General features: G+C 45.7%; 1 protein-coding gene across 1 annotated transcript in view; it reads left to right on the top strand.

Annotated features, from left to right (window-relative positions):
• LOC138582876 (TBC1 domain family member 24-like) overlaps window positions 1-10,907 on the top strand; it is a 122,745-nt gene extending 111,838 nt beyond the window's left edge. The window contains exons 6-7 of the mRNA XM_069654575.1: window positions 274-571; window positions 10,079-10,907. Coding sequence (XP_069510676.1) covers window positions 274-571; window positions 10,079-10,224 — 444 coding nt within the window. The 3' untranslated portion in view covers window positions 10,225-10,907. The remainder of the gene's footprint in view (window positions 1-273; window positions 572-10,078) is intronic.
• The last annotated feature ends 8,198 nt before the right edge of the window (window positions 10,908-19,105 follow it).

The raw sequence follows: 19,105 nt of genomic DNA, 5'->3' as shown, positions 1-19,105 counted from the left end.
TGTTCCTGTAAAAACATTGGGTTATGACATGAATAACCTAGGGTTCTAGACAAGGTGCCTTGAAATACTGGGAGTAACAAAGGCCCCCCAAAGCATTAGATATGGAGAATGTGGACTTCAACCCTCCTTGCTCAAAATAGCTTCTAACATGTTTACTGTGCCAGAGTGTTGGATTGTTTGTTATTTGTGTCTGCACAGAAAAGGATTTTGCAGATGGCATTGTTGCATGGTAGGGATAATTGTTCTGATTTTCTTTCTTCTGCTTTTTCGTAGGTGCGACCAGAAATTGAGAAATACCTGTGGGTAGTAGTGAGAAGGGCAGAGCTAAGGAAGGCTGCGCCTCCATCACCACGTCCCCGTTCGCGCTCTCGGTCCTCTTCATTTGGTTCCTCCAGTTTGACACCAATGCCTTGTCTTTCAACCTCCCCTTCAGCTACCAGTAACTACCTGTCAGTGCCAGTACAGGGAGCGGTTGAACGCCTGTCCCCTTACCTCTCCATCCGCCATTTCAAACTGCCATCCAAGACCGCTTCAATGTTCATGTCGGGCAGCCAAGAAGGGATCATTATCGGTAGGTTATGGATTTAACATGGCTCCGCCAGGCTATAGCACTGCTTTTTTCCAAAACCTGCTTAAATAGCATCTACTTTCTTGTACACATTTTAGCTTCTGAACAGAGTGCTTTACAATCATAGGGGGAAGAACATTCGAGGGTGAGGAAGTAGAGAACCAAGGGATTTATGTGCTAACAGTGGAGGGTGTGAAATTTGTCAGCACGGGATCTAGAAGCAACCAGCGGAGGAAACAGTATGCAGCAGATCACTCAGTCTCGGGCAGGGTAGGAAGTGGAGGGAGTGAGGGCCTAGGTGTTAGGGTAGAGCCATTCCTTGAAGAGTAGGGTCTTGAGCTCCTTCCTGAATTGTGTAAAAGGGGCGAGGCTGATACTTTTTCTGCACACCACACAATGGTCTGTATGTGGGGACCAATACTAATACTCGTGAAAAGCATTATAGTTCTGTTAGTTGAACACAATGTCACTTGTGGGATCGATGACTTAGCAACAGCTGAATTTTTATCCAAGATTTTCAATTTTAAAATTCAAGCGTTTCAAAAACACTCACACAGTGAATGAACTAGAGGCCAATTTTTTTATAACTTGTCAAATTGGCAGATTTTAGGAAAAAACGCAGTTGCATGCAAAAACAAAAGGTTGTTTGAATAAATGTTTTTCATTTTGTAAGTAGGAGTGGATTTGGAGTCTATCCCGCATTTGAGCAGCATTTGCAACACATTCGTTTAATTTAGACCAGTGTTGGGGTCCGTTTCTAACATAGCTCCAAGAAAATAAAGTATTGCAGAATTTGAAAACATAATGACGTTTTTTAAAACTATATTGCTCTGCACCTATAAGTTCCTCCATCTTTGCAATGAGCTAGAAAACAACTCAGAAATTGCCACTGATTTCCACGTAGTAAGCCATGCAACTGTCACCAACCCATTGGACCAGATGAGGATTAAAGGCTGAGTGTCTGATTGTATCCCTTCTTTCCTTTAATCGAGACCTCATCTCCTCTCAATGTGTTTTCTCTTCAACCCATAATCGATCTCCGACTTGAGATATCCTTGCAGGTGTTAACAACATTATTTTTTACTTGATCTTAATCTGATTAGTTTGGATTGTGTTCATGGTTTCATTGTTTTTTAAAAACAACACCCCCCTCTTGGGCTTGTTTTTCCATAAATTCAATAGGGGCCAAGGAATTGATTAAACATATTAGCTTAGGTCCAACAACTTCAAGCGCTGGGGGCACCATTGCACTCTGTACCCCCCAGTCTCTAGCGAAATGTGACAGAGTTTTGTTAATAGCTTAAGTTGCCCATTATGACGCTACAAGGTCCCACACTTTCCGAAGCCTGTCCTGATGTGTGGGGATGGCCTCTCCCTTCCACCTCTGTCCGATTAGCAACATCGCAGCCAGGGTTAGCATCATTCTCGCCTTCCTGCGGCGCCAACTATCTCCCTCCTCATTCCTCTCCCCCGACCCCAACAAGACCATTTCCAGTGGCACAATCTCCTTATCCCCAAATACCTGGGCTTAGGCCAGGTACATCCCTCCAAAAAACGTTCTCTCCACCAAATGTGTGACCACGTACCCTTGCCCCTTTCCCCCCCGAAACCCGCGCCAGCATTACCGTGTGTACCCTGGCTATATTTTTTGCAGTCGGGCCGGTGTATAATGCCACCTATATAACAGCTTGTCCCAACACTCCTGCAGATGGGTTTCTTTAACCACTTTCAGAATTCTTTTCCATAATCTCTCCCGTACTTCCCTTGGGAGCTTCCTTCCCATCGTGCCTACCCATTGTCCCATGTGAGGTCATACCGCCTGTGGGACAGCCTTGTCCAAGAGTTTTTACATGTTGGAAATTATTCCCTTAGTTCCATCCTGTGTCACAAGGTATTTTTTGAATGGCATCAGATCGCGGCATGCTGCTGCCTTGACTGTGGGGTTCTGAAGCCAATGCCGTAGCTGAAAGTACCTAAGCCTTTTGGTTTCTCCCACCTCGAAGTCTTCTTTGCAGTCCATGAAAGGTCTAAGTGTGGATCCCTGGAACATGTCTGTCACTGCCCTAAACCCCACCCCCCCCCACCATTTCCCAAACGCACATGCTTCTGTGCATGGAGAAAATCCGGGGTTATTGAACATTGCGGTGAGTGGAGAGGGAAATGTCATGATCCCATACTTCCTTATCAGTTTATCCAATGTTTCCGCCACAAGGCTTGTGATAGAGTGCTCAGGTACATATGTTTCGGTCTGTGTTGAGGCTGCCACCACAGGGCTACTTCCAGATCTTGCTTCACCTGCGTACGGTCCATTGCCGCACACTGGGACATCCTTTCCCCATAAACCATTCCCGTATGATGCGCAGCTGGGATGCCTCATAGTACAACCTAAAGTTAGGATGTCCCATCCCTCCTTCTATTCTTTGGGACGACAGTAATGCTCGACTGACCCTTGCCCTCCCATATAAAGTCACCCGTTGCTTTCCCGAGGTTGCAAAATAATTTATTCGGCACCGTAATCGGAAGTGCCTGAAATAGTTAGAGCAGTTTAGGAAGCGTCACCATCTTCACTGCCGCCATTCTCCCCATCCAGGAGATCTAAATCCCCTTCCATTTTAAGAGATCTGCCTTGATTGTTGACAGCATATAGGTGGGTAATTTGCTGTGTACCATCCTGCTAAGGTCAGGGTTATTTTAATTCCTAAATATTGAATTCCTTTTGGGTTCCATATAAATGGAGACGATTCCTTCAGCCCCGCCACCTCCTTTCCCTCGTCTGTAAGGTTTAGAATTTCTGATTTGTTTAAGTTAATTTTAAGGCCTGAGGCTGCCCCAAACGCAGACAAAATGTCCATACATGCCAACAATTATTACCCCGGGGTTGTTAACGTCAAAAGCATGTTGTCTGCGAAGGCCACTACTTTATGTTGTGAACCACCAAATGGGATCCCATGGACTCCTTCTGCCCCCATAGTTAATTCCAGCAGTGGTTCTAAATATATAGCATACAGGAGAGGGGAGAGATGGCACCGCTATTTTGTCCCCCTAATCAGTTGACTACCTTTGGACATTGAACCATTGATCTGGAGACGTGCCATAAGGGAAACATAATGAACCATTGTCAAAAAATTCCCACCCAGGCCTATATTTTGTATCACCTTGAAATGAAAGGGCCATTCCACCCGCTCAAAAGCCTTCTCAGCATTAAGAGACCGTAGGACCACGGGAATCGACTTATTCATTTTTTCCACCAGGTAGGCCATCCTCCTTATGTTGTCGAAGGTTTGCCAGCCCTAAATAAAACCGGACTGGTCCGGGTGGATCTATGTCGGCAATATTCCCCCTGGCCTGTTGGCCAGAATCTTTGTATACAATTTTGCATCCACGTTTATTAACACTATTGGCCTGTATGATGTGCACTTCTTGTGGTCTTTATTGGGCTTGGGGAGGAGGAGGATTTTCGCCCCCTCCATTGACTCCGAGACCTTGCCTGTCTCCATGAATAAACTGATTAGCTGTAGGACCAGCAATCCCGCAAACGATTTATAAAAATTAGCTGTGTAGTCATCTGGTCCCGCCGCTTTGTTTGGGGGGAGACCACTTATAATACGCCAGACTCATCCCCTGTGGCTTTGAATGCGTTCCAACGTACACTCTCCCCTGTATCTGAGATCTTATTAAGGCAAATACTCTGATACTCGCCTCCAGTTCCCCCCTGACCACCGGGTCCTGCAGGGGCTCCCTCAGCACCTTCCAACCCCATAATACTGGTCTACGCCCTGGCAGTTGCAAATCCATTGTGACCACCTTGTGGTCAGCTATGCCCAGAGTGCCCACCGCTATACCCGAAACTGCTCCTAGGAGGGGAACTGAGACCCAAATGTAATCGATGCAGGACTGTGTCCTGTGAACACTGGAGAAGAAGGTAAACCCTTGATTATTCCCCTGCACCCCCTTCCAGACATTCCTTAAACCAAGGGCTTCAAACCTGACCCTGAGCAAGGTCGAGGTCACCTCCCCTCTGTACACATTCCCCCCTTACTCCCATCTAGTTCCCGGGACCATGCCATGTTGAAGTTGCCCATTAGTACCGTACTGCCCTGTGAAATACCTTCCAGTACCCCTAGTATAAACCCCTGTTGTCCCACATTAGGGGCATAGAAAGATGCAAGCATATACATAGCCCTCGCATATTCCCCTACTACAATAATAAAGCAGCCATCCTTGTCCGCTCTGGTGTTTTTGATCCTAAAATCCAGCCCATCCCGAATGGCTAGAGCCACCCTGCATTTCTTCAAAGGGTTAGAGGCTTGATAGACACTTGAGTAGCCCTGCAATTTCAGTCTTACTTGGTCTTTCCTCTGAAGATGGGTCTCCTGAATTGCCATTACATCAGGGGCATGTTTCTTAGTGAACAGCCTTAATGTTTCCCTTTTGAGGGGGAGTTAAGCCCTCTCACATTATGTTTGGACCACTTGAATATTTATCCTCTGAGGGTTCCACCTCCCCCCATATTCCCACTGCCACCTCCTTCCCCTGTCGGCTCCATTCTCCCCTTCTTTTCTTTGCGTCTCCTTTAGTTCCTTCTTCTCCTTGGTCCTTATATGACCCCTTATACCTCTGACCTGTACCCATTCCCTTTCTCCCCCCTCTTCTCTCAACCCCTCATCTACGCCCATCCCCCTAACCTGAGGATGGATCCCACCTCCCCCCCTTCCTTGCCCCCTAACCTCCCATGACCCCTTCCCTCCATTTCCCCCCGGGTGCCACCGCCCTAACCAAAACCAAGATGGAACGTCCTCTGACACCTCTGCAGTCCACTACATGCCTTCTTTGTTCACCACCCCTTTTTGAATTTGACCATAACCTCCCTTCACCTCTATATTTATTACCCCTCGATTCTCCTTTCTCCTCCGGACACCCTTCCGACTTGGACCACGGGCCCGCAGTGCGGTTCTTCTCCATCGTTCTCCCACTGTTGTCCAATACCATTGGGGGGGCCTAGGTCGGGTCTCAGCCTGGGGTGATCGATCCTTCTGGTGGTCTTGGCTCAATTTCAGTCGTAGATGTTCCTCTCCCTATTGCACTGAGGTAATGCATTTTTGGGATCCTTCCCACTCGAAAACCAGTCCGAAGGGCAGTGTCCATTTGTAGCGGATTCCTTTTTTGGTCAACTCTCTTACCACTGGGCCCAATAGCCTCCTTTTAAGCAGAGTGCTGCTCGCAAGGTCCTGAAAGAGGGATATTGTGGTGTCCTTGTATGTGACTGGTTCCTGTGCCCAAGATGCTCTCAGGACTGCTTCCATCTGGACATACTGTGAGAATTAATTGAGCGCATCCCTTGCCCCGCCATTGGGGTCCTTTGATGCCCTGCCAATTCAATGTTTCTGGTCCAATTCAATTCTTTCTAGGCTTATGTTTCCAAGGAGGTCAGCGAAGATTGCATGTAATTCCCCTTTCAGATCCCTGTCTGCCACGGCTTTTGGAGGTTTTTTGATCTGGATGTTAATCCTCCTTGAGCGGTTCTCCATTTGCAGTTTGAGATTGTGTGTGGCTACTTATAGCGGCTCCATTGCTTCACCCTGTGCCATGGTGTCCTTATCCAACTCTTGCAAACCTTGTTCCAAGAGGTCCGTCCTGTCCCCTTGCCTTATTTCCGTTAACGCCGAGTTGAGGTCCATTCATATTAGTTGGAATTTTTCCTGGAATGCTTTTGTAAGCGTCTCTTGAAGGAACAACATGTCGTGGTGGAGGTCCTGCCCTGAAAAGGGTCATATGGGGTCAGACCCCTCGGTTACCCCCTTGCTCTGTCGTTTCCTGGGGGCCTTTGCCTTGCCCCTTTGCCTCTGCCGGGCCCCATACGGTGGAGATGGTGCCCAGTGTTTCCGCTGAGGACATCGTCCTTTTTAAGGCTTTTGCTTTTGCTGATTTGGACATCTGTTTTTTTGCCTTCCTCGCCCCACCTCACCTCAAGTTGCTTTGTTGTGATTTGACAGGTTCCCCTGGCTCTCCTTGTTTTGGGTCTAAGAGGGTGGGCTTCCAGTCTCCCCTTGTTGCCCACTTGCTGCCCTTCTCACATGTCTGCCGGGCTCTCTCTCCTTCAGAGTGCTGCTTGGTGCTGGGCTCGGGATGAGTACCTCCAGGCTGGTATTCCTCTATGTGGGTTTGTCCTCAGATTCCATGCCCTTTCCTCAATGAGCCGTTAGTTTATGCGCTTCTGGGGTACTGATGCATTGCCTGGCTCCTGGCTTTGCTTATATCTGCCCTGTTGCTGTGAAGCATCGACCAGGGGTGTGCCAGATCTTGAGTTCCTTCACTTCGTGGCTTTATAACAAAACATTTCACCTTTCGCTGGGACTTTCGAGTGGGCATATTTCCATTCGTCGGACCAGTCTGCTTCTCTGTATCTCTGGCTTTACAGTTATCGATAATTTAAAGTTCACCACATGTCTGCCTTCCTTTGCTTCTCATCCACATGCATGCAGCCTTCAATTGTGAGATATACTGTTGCAACTTCAATCTTTCCTTAACATTGACCGGTCTTTCATGTCTCTCGCCAACTCATCGGCTGTGTGCATTCCTTTCTTTTCTTTGTGGTTTTAATTCACGAGTCAAGGTTAATACCACAGGCTTGGCCTCGCCTCCCCAACTCTGTTGTTCACCCGGAAGGGACACTGGTGCCTTTGAAACACAATGCAGTCTTCTTGTCTGGGATTTGGCCTTCTCCACGTATCTTTCACGACTCTTTGGAGGCAATGACCTCCTGCATGGAACTCTTGGGTTCCTCTACCCTTTGCTCTCATCTCTCTGTCCATCGCTCTACTCCAGTAGGTTTGCCTTCGCCCCAGAAGTTCTGCTTCGTCTCGTGTTCCACCTTGCTCAAAGTGTGTTTCTATGTTCCACCTTTTATCTGTGTGGGGAGAGCTAATGCGTATCAGATGTATGTGATTAAAGTCAAGTGTCTGACTTTGCCTGACACGATTGGCGGGACATGTGCAATCTTATGCTCGGCTGTGAGTCTGTCTTTTTTCCAAAGCATACTGTCCATGTGAAAGTGTTCGTCTAGGGAAGGAGGGTGGGGGTATTTGAAATCTCAAGATATCCTACCTGGTAGGATGGGACATGGGTACAGGAAAGGGTGGAATACTGCGTCTTCCCATCGGTTGCCTCACCCCCACTTCCCGAAGATCCGTCACCCAGGAGATCCTCCCGCAAGGTCCACCCCCAGGAACTGGATCCAAAAGTGATGGCTGTGTCCTGGCCACCTGGAAAACAAGTCCCTGAGGACTAGCAGAGAGACACCCTTTGGTTTCTCACACCAGACAGCATCTCCATCAATCTCTGCTACTATAGGTGGACCAATGGATGACTTTCACCCATGTGAAAACCTGATGCCGCATGATTTGGAAACATGTACAGCCTCTCCTATTATGGCCTGCAGAGCTGGGTACCCAAACTAAGCTTTAGAATCCTATGCATTATCCTAGACCTCTCTCGAGCCCTTTTAAATGAACACCAAGGATAAGTTCTCTTTACATCATCTCGGGCTTCTAAGGCTCATCTTCATCTTCCTGGACTTCTCTTGCATGATGACTATAGCTTACCAGGAAAACTATGGTCATTTTAGACTTCCCTCAACTATGTGAACAGCCTCTGTAATTTTCAGTTTAGGTATCCCGGGTCGCCTTTAGAGTGTGTCCAGAACTCAGTAGCCAGATTCCTGTTCCATCTCGAACCTAGGGCCACTGACTAGCAGTTTCCCGCTGCATCTCCTTAAAAACTCAGTGCCATGTTCACTGGGTTTTTCAGAGCATTTGACCCAAGTTTCTTCAAAGCAAACTTCGCACCTAACACCTTTGCCTGTGCTCCAAACCCCAAATACAGATTACATCTAACCATGTGCATCCACAAGCCCCAAGTCCACCTCACCTTCTGGAAAGCTATTAAAACATGGCTATTCTACCCCCTTTTGGCGTGATGAACAGCATTGATAAACATATGGCCTGAACACCTTTACAATGTGAATGGCCAAACTTGCCTTCCCAGCACCAATCCATCCACTAGGCCCTGTAAAAACCTGCAATCCAAGCGGTTGTCAATATCTTCTGATCATCCAGATAACCATTTCCCTTGTACAGACAATAAGCACCTTCCACAGTATCAGCTGATGATTGTTATTTATGCTCCAGTCGCCCCCGCACTAGATAGTATAGGTTATGAATGCAAAGCCACAGCAACCTGCTTCCATCCAAGCACATTTGTAGTGAGGATGCACACCAACTGCTAATGACGCACAGGACACACACCTCTGTCTCACGGATTTCACCATGGTATCCCCTGCATTGTCTCTCTGGCATGTTTAAAGCAGAGAGCCTCTATTATACGTTTAACATCTTTACTTGCTCAGGCACACTTTAGATGCACCAAGAAGGCCGACGTATAACACAGTCTCTGGTCCTCAAAGATGGTGCCCAATATGAAGGACATCGTGTACATTGCAGTCATGCTTTCTTGCATCCATGCACTGAGGCTCTGGCATGGAATCCCCCTGTAAGTGCAAAGATGCTGTGAGGACAAATCATTGGTATATGTGTCCTAAATAAATGCCAGTTCACGTAATACGAAACATGTACACAAATGGTAACTTCTCACAAATGTTTTCAATAAATAACATGGATATTTTAATCACATTAAATGCAAAGGAAATTTAGCTAGCTCAAGTGTTCTACTGTGAAAACTAGGATTTAGAATGTGCCTGTTAAAAGTTTTTATGTCTCCTTATTTTAATTTTTTTTAACATCGGCACACCCCAAACTAGATACATTGAATGTTGCTGTAATAGCCAACATGTGCTAGTACTTTGCTGTTAAATCAAATTGATCAACAAGGGTTCTGTTATGAATAATTCTGCAAAGAAAATGCATAATGCAATTCCAAACAGACTACATATTTATTTATTTGATCGAAGACCTGAAGGGTTGCATATGATTGAGGAGTACTCCATGCCGCATTCAACCGATAGGCTAAAAACATGCCAGCAAAACCGGGGGAGGGGCAAAATCGTGTATCCACATTGAAAGCAGCTGCACCACATCATTCGGATCGGTTACAAGTGATTCAGTTTTGCCAGCAAGAGCCACCTTGTCTGGACATCAAAGGAATTAAAAAGGGCAGGGGAAAGAGCAAGTGGTGCAGTTATTTGCAAACAAGGGAATCAATAGTACAGTGTCCTAATGTGTTCTAGTATACTTGGACTTTTGACTGCATATAGACCTCATGTAAATATCATAACCTTTAACCAGAATCAGGTGGCGACATGGTAAATCAGTCATTGGAAGGTTCTGTGCAGCATAATATTATTCCTTCTAGTTGGTCTTTCACCGTTGCCTGCATCATCACCGGGTGTGTCCCTATTGAGCTGGATAACTAGAAGCCTCCTCTTTGACTTAATTTAGTTTTCTGAGCTTCATAATGCAGGCCTATTCGTAAATCCATGTATTTTTGTTCTTCCAGGTGGAGGTGGAGGACAGGCCTTGAACATTGACGCAAATCTCAACCATGGTAGAACCGAGCCTTGTGAAACCTTTGACAACCCATCTCTCTGCCAGGAGAACTTCCAAGTCCAGGCCTTGGAGGTCTGGGGATTTCAGAACTCCTGATCTAGCCCAGGAAACAGAACCAACTGGCTCATCGATTCTTGTATCACTTGGATCCCAACCACCACGATGAGGCATCCATGCCCACTGTAATACCTATCAGCATCATGAGAGAACTATGCTGGGCAGTGCTGTGTGCAACCACGTTAAGCTGACACCCAACTTTCAGATCAGTGATATTAAAGTAAAAACTGCTTACTGGCTGATGCTGATGTGCAAGTGGCTGGTGCAGTGGTGCCAAGGCCCATATTTAGATTGTTCATTTTCTTGGCCAGTGGGTGCTTCTGAAAGGCTGGAGGTTTGGGACAATAACCTTGCATTAGCCCTTCCAACATGTCAGAGAAGGACTCCAAAAAAGATGGCCTCAAATTGCAGCGGATGCCTGCGGCAAAGAGTGTCTGATAGCCTCGTTCTGTTGACGTCCGACTGGCAAGAACCGCCTTTGCTCAAGAGGTTAAAAAAAGCATCTTCACACGGAAGAAATATTGAATGTAGTTAAAAGAAGTACTCGAGAAAAAGCCTTCAAGGGCAGCTTGCATGCCATAGTGAACCTTTAATGTTGTTTGCAAATGCCTGCGCAGACAAAAGCGCGTTGCGCAAACCGAGTATTCCTAATGGGGAACTGTGTTCTTGTTGGCACAATATAGTTGGCGTTTAGCAATAAAGTTTTCTGTTTGGTTTTAAAAGATTGCTTTGTATTGATTGCAGCATATATTGGAAAACACCTGCTTGATTAATGCACGGCGGTCCAAGAACTGGCAACATTTTGAGATGAAAATGATCAGAGGACAAATGTCTTCTTTGCAAATTAGGGGATATCTCGCAGCGCAGTACTGCCGCCAAGCCCTTATGGTATGGTCAAAACAAAAACTGTTGCATAGCAGTATAGCTAGGTGAGGGATGGGATGCGAGGAGGGACACATATTGTGAGTGATTGGTTAGTTACTCATCCATTGACGGCTCATGGCCATGATGATCCCTATGACCATTCCCACTCATTATAGCAAAACAAGAGGTCATTGGTGGAAGGTTTAGAATGAATCTTAACCTCTGGCATTGCAATGGGCAACCCTCCAGACTCTCGTTCTTCGCCTGCCAAGCACTTACAGAAGGGGAAAACCATATACAAATCAGGCTTGGTCCCACCACCAAAGGGGCAGTCCAGCCCGAACTGCTAGGTCGCTTCCCTTCTGCACAAGACCACACGTATTCCCAGATATGTTTCAGCCTTATAGGGCCTCATCAGTGAAGAGTGGCTTGGGTCTCTAGGATCAGCAGGCACGGGACCTACGTTTTACCCACCCCACTCAAGGTGACTATAGCAAAACAAAAGAGGTGATGGCTGGAAGGTTTAGAATGAATCTTAACCTCTGGCATTGCTCTGGGCAACCCTCCAGACCAGAGTTCTTTGATTGCCAAGCCATTACAAAAGGGGAAAGGCACATGGTCTTTCCCCTTCTGTAATGGCTTGGCAGGCTGAAAAAAGCTGGTCTAGACGGGTTCCCAAGCTGCACGCGTGCTTATGATTTATTCAAAGCCTTCCAGCCATCAACATTTGCATTCCCACGCACTGCCAGCACATGCCTGCCCAATACCTGGGATCGCTCTGAGCTAGCTTTATCAAGCAGTAACATGAAACTGTGTACTGTACCTGCCTGCTATTATTTTCAGTCTTCTGACAGTGAATGGCTTCATTGCAGTTGTAAATGCGCTACGGGTTTAATAATGTTTTGCTTTCAGCCACTTGACTTATAAGCAGTATGCAAGCACATGCACTGAAGGTGTAGTAAAAACGAGCTTTGGCAAAGAGAATCATTTTGGCTTGTGTGTAGGTATTGGATAGGCATTTGCCATGCACTGATATATGCCCCATTTTGGAGCTGTTATGATTAGTACCTGGAAAATGCCTATCCCATTCCTAAACTATTGGCCTTGAAATGCTTACTTTATATTGTACTCATTTTTTATTTAAAATGTTTTATTTGCTATTCTACACACCTAGATTTAGGACCCAATGAATCGCTGTACAGAGCTAAAAATGACACCTGTACAGTAGAACAAGTCCTGTGACCGGATTACCAAAGAGCTAACGATACCCTAGTGTGGGTATGTTGCAATATAGGGGTGCATGCGTCTGGTGTCACTTATAGGGAGGTACATTGGGAGGTAATTGTCCAAACAGGTGCGCTTTGAGTTCCTTTCTAATCTGAAAGAGGGAGGGAATGGCTCAAAGTGACTGGGAGCTTGTTCCAGAGTCTCGGGTATGCCTAGAAGACGCTTGTCTCTGTGTCTTTTTTTTTTCTTCGTAGCCTTTCTGGATCTTGGGCTTGGGTTTTCTCCCGCTGCTGCTTGAAAGACCCAATGAATCGCTTCTTTGCGAGTTTGTTTGGCTCCTATATGGTGACTGTTTTGATGACAATGCAAGGTCTTTAGCATGAGGTGAGCATGTTGATGGTCTGGGTGATGTGTTCAAATTCCCCCAGAAAGACCATGGTATGGAATATAATCTGCAGGGATACGTGGTGGATTTTGGAGGGCATTGCCACTGGCTATGTGCAATAGGAGCGATCTATGAATGTTGAGCGATTTTAGTATTTTCTGAATGTCCAGTTCGGCTAATTTGTTTTTGCCCCTCCGCTTCCACTGCCCCAACCCCACCTTTACTTTATACCTTACCTCAACTTACCATCAATCTGTTTGCGGTAAAAAAAAAAAGCAGCGAATAATGCAGCAAGAAATTTGGGTATGTTGCCATTTAGCAAAAGTTTATAATAACCAAGGGAGGTGTGAGGAATTTGACCATCTGCACGGTGGGTGTGCGTTTGCCTGGGCTTTTTGGACATTTTTAATTAAATGGAATGACGGTAGACCAACCTCAGGAAAATGTATGCTCACACCACGACAAATGCATAGACCGTGTACTCTGGATGGACACAGCCTGCAGGCACAGTCCACCCTATCATATTTAGTTGGGATACGACAGCCAGGAGTACACCATGCCATCTTTAGAAAGGGGGATGACCAAGCTTGCCCCCGTCATGGTCAGCCGTCATGGTCAGCCTGATTATCTAACACAGGCTCCATGGATCCACTCTGCTCTTTTGTTTGGTCCTGCAGCTGGTGGCAGCGATTAGCATACCAATTAGAGGGTACTTCAAACAGGCCCACATGGGGCTTGGTTGCAGAGGTTAAAAAAGGAGACGTAGAACAACAACAACCTTTCATATGTAACTGTGCCAACCTGAAGCCAGGTCCCAGCCCCAGCATCCATGGCAGTGAGCTGTCATGTCTGGGACTGAATGTTTACAGTAGTTCACCCCATAGGGGGACCCCATTCATAAGGAATGAGAATGTGGTTTTCAGGAGCCAGAGAGCCTGGTATCAACCGCAGCTTCAAGGGTGACCACGCAAAGAGATCCAATAACCAGAGCGACTCTTTGATCCTTTTCAATATAATTCTTGCACTATTCAGTCTGCTATATCCAGCTGTATCATACCTAAGGTCCCTGTGTACATCTAGTACCTAGACCAACTAGTGGGATAAGGATGTTGCACTGTATGGTCATGGCCTTTGCTTGCCTTGAAGAGCTCGGGTTGCCATTGCCATGACCAGATGTGGCTGGATGCTTGAATGGCATCTAGATTTGAACTTGAATCCACACTGCAGTAAAAACACTGAAAGTTGATCGTGAAATCAGAATGTGGTAGCCCTTGGTGATTGGAGGGCCACTAAGTTTGAATGGCTGTATTTCTGTTTTTGGGAATGATATCTGCACTCAAACCCAATATTCCTATTTAACAGAGGTTCTGCAGCTATAGCTTGTTGAATCTAGGGAAAAGACCTGCACCTACAAACCTTTCATATTTCCTTTCAGACAGTGGAGCTATGCCTGTGCCTCTGTGCGCCAGCTTTTTTCAAACAACTAGAGAGATAGCAGCACTGGTGCCTTCATTCCTTGAACCCGCAAGAGCAGGTACTTCAATACTCCCTTGCCCTGAGATGCCTCGCTGTGCTGCCTGTGCAGATACTGACCCATGTCAATGAGGACACCCGACAACCTTAAGCACTGACCGCCAGCTTCATTTTCAACTTTTTCTGGATGCCTCTGGCCCGCTTAATTGCTGTCCTACAAACTGAGACATGCCTACTGTACTGGCAGCCGACACTATGAGCAAGCACTTGAAAGACTGTGGTTAACTATTTGATACTGCAGTAACAAGAGCTCTCAGGAGGCCAGATTTCAATCCGGGTCTACAGTGAGAAGCTGACTGCAAATTTCTAGTGTAGCATGGGCTCTTTCTTCTGAATAGGTCCACCCATCAAATTGAAACTTCTACTATTTATTGTAAGGCCGCTGTTGCGGTGCTTGAACTTGCATGAAAGGCCTGGTCATCAACCGGACAGATGTCCTGACGCTGAGTTCATTAAAAGCAACACGGCCCGTAGCACACAGGAATCCTTGTACACTGGGTATTTGCTCATTTTAACCATTTGGGGTAGAATGCGGAGCATACAAAAAAGACCTGACCGCGAGAGGTTGCAGGATTATAGCTTCATCAATTATTGCTACACTTGAACCTTGTAAAATACAAACACTTTGGGAAACTGCAAAACTAACCTTTACTTTGCTTTGATCGTGTACCCTCCCGGTTGCTCTTGAAAGCCTTGGTATGAGAATTGCAGTTTTCAATGGATAACACTGAACTCTTATTCGTTGTTAATGATAAACTGCCCCAACCATTCTTTTTGCTGCTGTAATAGTTATTCTGCTTATTTGAATTCTTTTTCTTTGCTTACTCACCACAACAATGATTATTTGTCTTCTCACGTTTGGCTTTAGGAAACAGCATAACTTTTGTACTGCCAAACAATGGAATTTCCTGATAGTTGCCCCTTGGCTGTTCGATCACTGCTACAATAGGTGAGGACAATGAGGAGTTGCTTCCAACATATCCTACGTGCCATCTGTTCTGAGGCTCTTAGTTTCTGTTTACGTCTAGCACTGTGCATCATGCCTTAGTAGATACCCCCTAACTATTGACTCATGTTAGAGACTTGAAGATCAGACCTTTGTTTTCTATTGGTATTCCCAGAACTGAATCAATGTTTGATGTGAGGCTCGGGTGGGGTGCGGGGAGTAGAGAGTGGGTAAGGGGGGGGACTGGTACGTTGAAATTGGACTGGAAAATGCATGTCAAAATTAGGTTTTAACCTAGTCTTGTGGAAAACCTATGCAAGACCCCAATCTCGAGGGAGGTTGGTTTGCCAAATCTTTATTGACACCACTATAGCATGACCACAGACAAGAACAACATACAATCCTTATGTAATCCATGACTGTGATATCCTGCCCCTTTATCGGCTGGTGTTTATAGCTTTTCAAGACATTGACTTCAATAGAAGTAGTGGAATATTTTGTGATCTCACTAGCGAGGATTTAAGTCTTCCCCAAATAACACAATGCTGACTCTGAAGAGCCAGGCAAACTGACACCCAAAGTCAGTTTCCAGTGTAGAGGATTTAACTAAAGCAGTTGTATATCTCTAATAAAATGAAACTTTCTGTTTATCTAACAACATTTGTTTGCAGCACCTTTGTCTATGCTGATTTAATATACTTTTGTAAGACCAAGCATATTTCTAAAGAATTTGCTAGGACAGCAGAATACACATCTGTGAGTAAATACAAAGTTTCTATTCTCCATTCCACCTACAGACAATCACTTGAAAATGGATTGCTTTCCTCCGCTAACTGAACACGCACATTTAAATTCACTTGGTTACATTTCCCACCAGCATTCTTTACGCATTAATTTGTAATCATCTCTATTTTTCCTCTAGACTTGAAATGTACATCTGTTTGTATGAAATTGAAATTGGGCACTCAGAGAGGATCTTGAAACAAAACTATGTCATGGTCTTGATGCATAACAGTGTTTCATGCTGCGTGTGGCACTCAACAATATAGATGTTCATGGGGAACATATGACGAAGAAATAATTTCTTATATAGGTTGTGTAGCAGACCAGAAAAAGTAGTCTAACTTGAGGTTAACATTTCACAAGTTTTATCTAACTACAAAATGTCTGTCCCTATCGCTAAGAGAGATTTCCCTGACTACAAACTAAATTAAGGGTGCTCGTCAATTGTCAAAACCAAAAAGTAGTCCTCAGTCCAAATACTATCCACCATCTGACCCTACCACTCTAGAGAAACAAAAAAAAATGAGCCAGAGCCATATCCTCCCAGCTCTTGCTTCATCTGGCCATTGTTAGTTGGATATTTCCTGCAGTACTGGTGTTAGGACAATTGTTCTTAACAGTTGTGAGGGTGCAGTAGTGACAGATCAACACATGGGTTTGAAACACTTTGTGAATAGGTGCTATATAAATAAACAATCAATCAAATCAAATAGGTGGCACTTATTTTGGTACAAAACTTGTATTCAAATGGAAAGTGGGTTTGGGAAAAGGCCTCACTAGCCCTGATGCTAAGAGGGGTTTCCCTGCCACAACATAAATCTCAAATGGGTCTGTCAGGATGTCAAAATAAAGATAAATCCACCATCATGTCAAAACACTACCCCAAGCCCGCACACTAACAACTCAATATTAAGTGCAAATGGGTTGTCTTCTCAGCAGCTTCTTTATAGTTATTTTCAAAATTCCAAACACAAAGTTCCAAAGGGAGCAAAACAAAGTTCCACATGGGCCAAGAGAATGTCTCCCTTCTCTTGATTTCTCACAGGAATTGCAAGTTTCAGGGGGAATGACTTCTTTCCCTTGGTTCCTTTTCCACTTCCTTGAAGAGCTAAGAGAATGTCTCCTCTTCGCTTTGCCACAATGTTCACAATCTCAGGGGCAGTCTCCCTTCCCCAGGTCTCTCTTTCTTTCCACAGCCAAATGGGTTCACTCTTCTCCCAGTTACTGTGACTCTGGTGAGGAGTAACGATTGTCCTTCTTATGAGGGTTTGAGTCCCAGACTCGCCTAGTTTCAACAGTTCTCTTTCTAGGTTGACTTGGTGTACTCTTCTGCCAAGTACTACTTATTGCAAATAACAAGGGGTGGGGGGCCCTGGGAGTCCCTCTGCCAGACATTAGTCCTGGTTAGGAGAGCCTTACCCAGAGTCTTTAGCTCACTATCTTTCACAGAGGAGAAATATCCAAAACAGATCAGTCTTTGACCTGCCCTGGGACAGTCCAGTACCGAAATGCTAGGCAATTGTCCTCTAAACAAGAGTACCAACAGCAACTGATGTATTTCTCTAATGGGTGCGAGTCCCAGCCTCGCCTGTCTTTGGCACTTCTCTTCCTTGGTAGGCTTGGTTTACTCTCTTGCCAAGCAAAACCACGATAGATGTGAACGTTTCTTTAATGTTACTTTCAGGTTCCCAGACCGTCAACTCGTGGAATTTCTCCTCCTTCGGCACTTGCCACCACATCTTCTTACTTCCAGGACCCAGACCTTAGGTTTGGGGTATTTCTCCCCCTTCTCAATTTGCCACAACTTTCTCAGCTTGTCAGGGTCCCCGAACCTAGGTTCAGGGTATTTCTTCCCTTTTTCTACTTGCCTCGACTTTCTCGGGTTCCCAGCGTTTCCCTGCCCCTTTGCGTACCTGTTTTCTTGGTTCGCGAGGACAGCTGCCTTCACAGTGGTTCCGTGGGGGACTCATTCATCAGCTGTGGGACTCGTGGTGCTTAGGAAGGCCTTGTTTGGTCTGCGGTGGCTCTGCAGCACCAACCATTCTTTGGGAATCTGCTATGCTTCCAAAGCTTGAGGACCACCTGTCGCCTGCATCCACCAGCCTGCTGTCCCTGCTTTCGTCTTAAGACAGGGTCCAGAGCTCTCAGCTTCTTCCTCAGCGTCACGGCTTTCTTACTGTGCAAGGCAGGCACTGTGCCTTTTCTTGTGGCTCCTCCAGGGAGGACTGCTCCTCACTAGGAGTCCTTCTTTCCTTTTTATTCTATAGCCGGGTTGAGCTAGATTGAATAGGCTGGTCTGCTCACTGTGGTTCCGCAGGGTGCACTTCCACATTCTGTATCTTCTTCGTCTCAGTACATATTTCTAGGATGTCATGACTGTTCTTTTTCATCTCAGTACTATAAAGACGAGGACAGGCTTCTACTTTGCTTGCATATATAGAAGTATTGGGATTCCAGGACTCTAGAGAGGGTAAAAGGGTGGGGGATCTGGGACAGTGGTACAAATGTACGGCATCTCTCTGAGGGTGTCATCCCTCATCGCTTGAAGGCTTTCCCTCCCCCTCTGATCCTCCTTTGGTGCACTACACACAGGGGATTATTAGACTGTCGTTGCACCGCCCTGGCTACAGGAGAAAGGTTCTGCCCCCATGGGAGAAGGGATAACATCCAAGGATTCGTCACACAGTTCACAAAATAAATGTATTTATGTCTCCTTTTAAGTTCCTCAGGAAGATGTTCACGTCTTTGTATAAACAAAGTGTCTGAAGTTCTTGAAGTGTAGGGTTACACCCCTAGGCCATTTCCACCAAGTTGGACCTTTCTCTTCCCCCTAATACTGTGCCTTGTATAGACTGATTGAACCCTTTAAGTTCCCTTCTGGTAACAATGTCTTTTATATCTTTAGGTCTCTCCAGGCCCTCTGGTCCTCTGAATTACTTCTTCCTTTCTTTTTTTAATTTCACTTGCCTTCCTCCACCCTGGCAACCCTGGTACCTTCTCTGCCTTTTAGTGTGCTCCAGTGGGATGACGTCTCTGGTGGTCTCCTTTTCCTGCCCTCGGTGATCCTCACACATATCATATTTATAATATATTATTGACAGGATGAATTTCTGGGATTAACTCCAAGGCAAAGGAGCACCAATACACCAATGAGAGAAAATACTTTGAATAATTTGGGTAAG

Source organism: Ambystoma mexicanum, chromosome 3q (assembly GCF_040938575.1).
Source record: "Ambystoma mexicanum isolate Mex_15411 chromosome 3q, UKY_AmexF1_1, whole genome shotgun sequence".
Lineage (NCBI taxonomy): Eukaryota > Metazoa > Chordata > Amphibia > Caudata > Ambystomatidae > Ambystoma > Ambystoma mexicanum.
The sequence above is the reverse complement of the archived record's forward strand: the minus strand, read 5'-3'. Positions and strand labels throughout refer to the sequence as shown.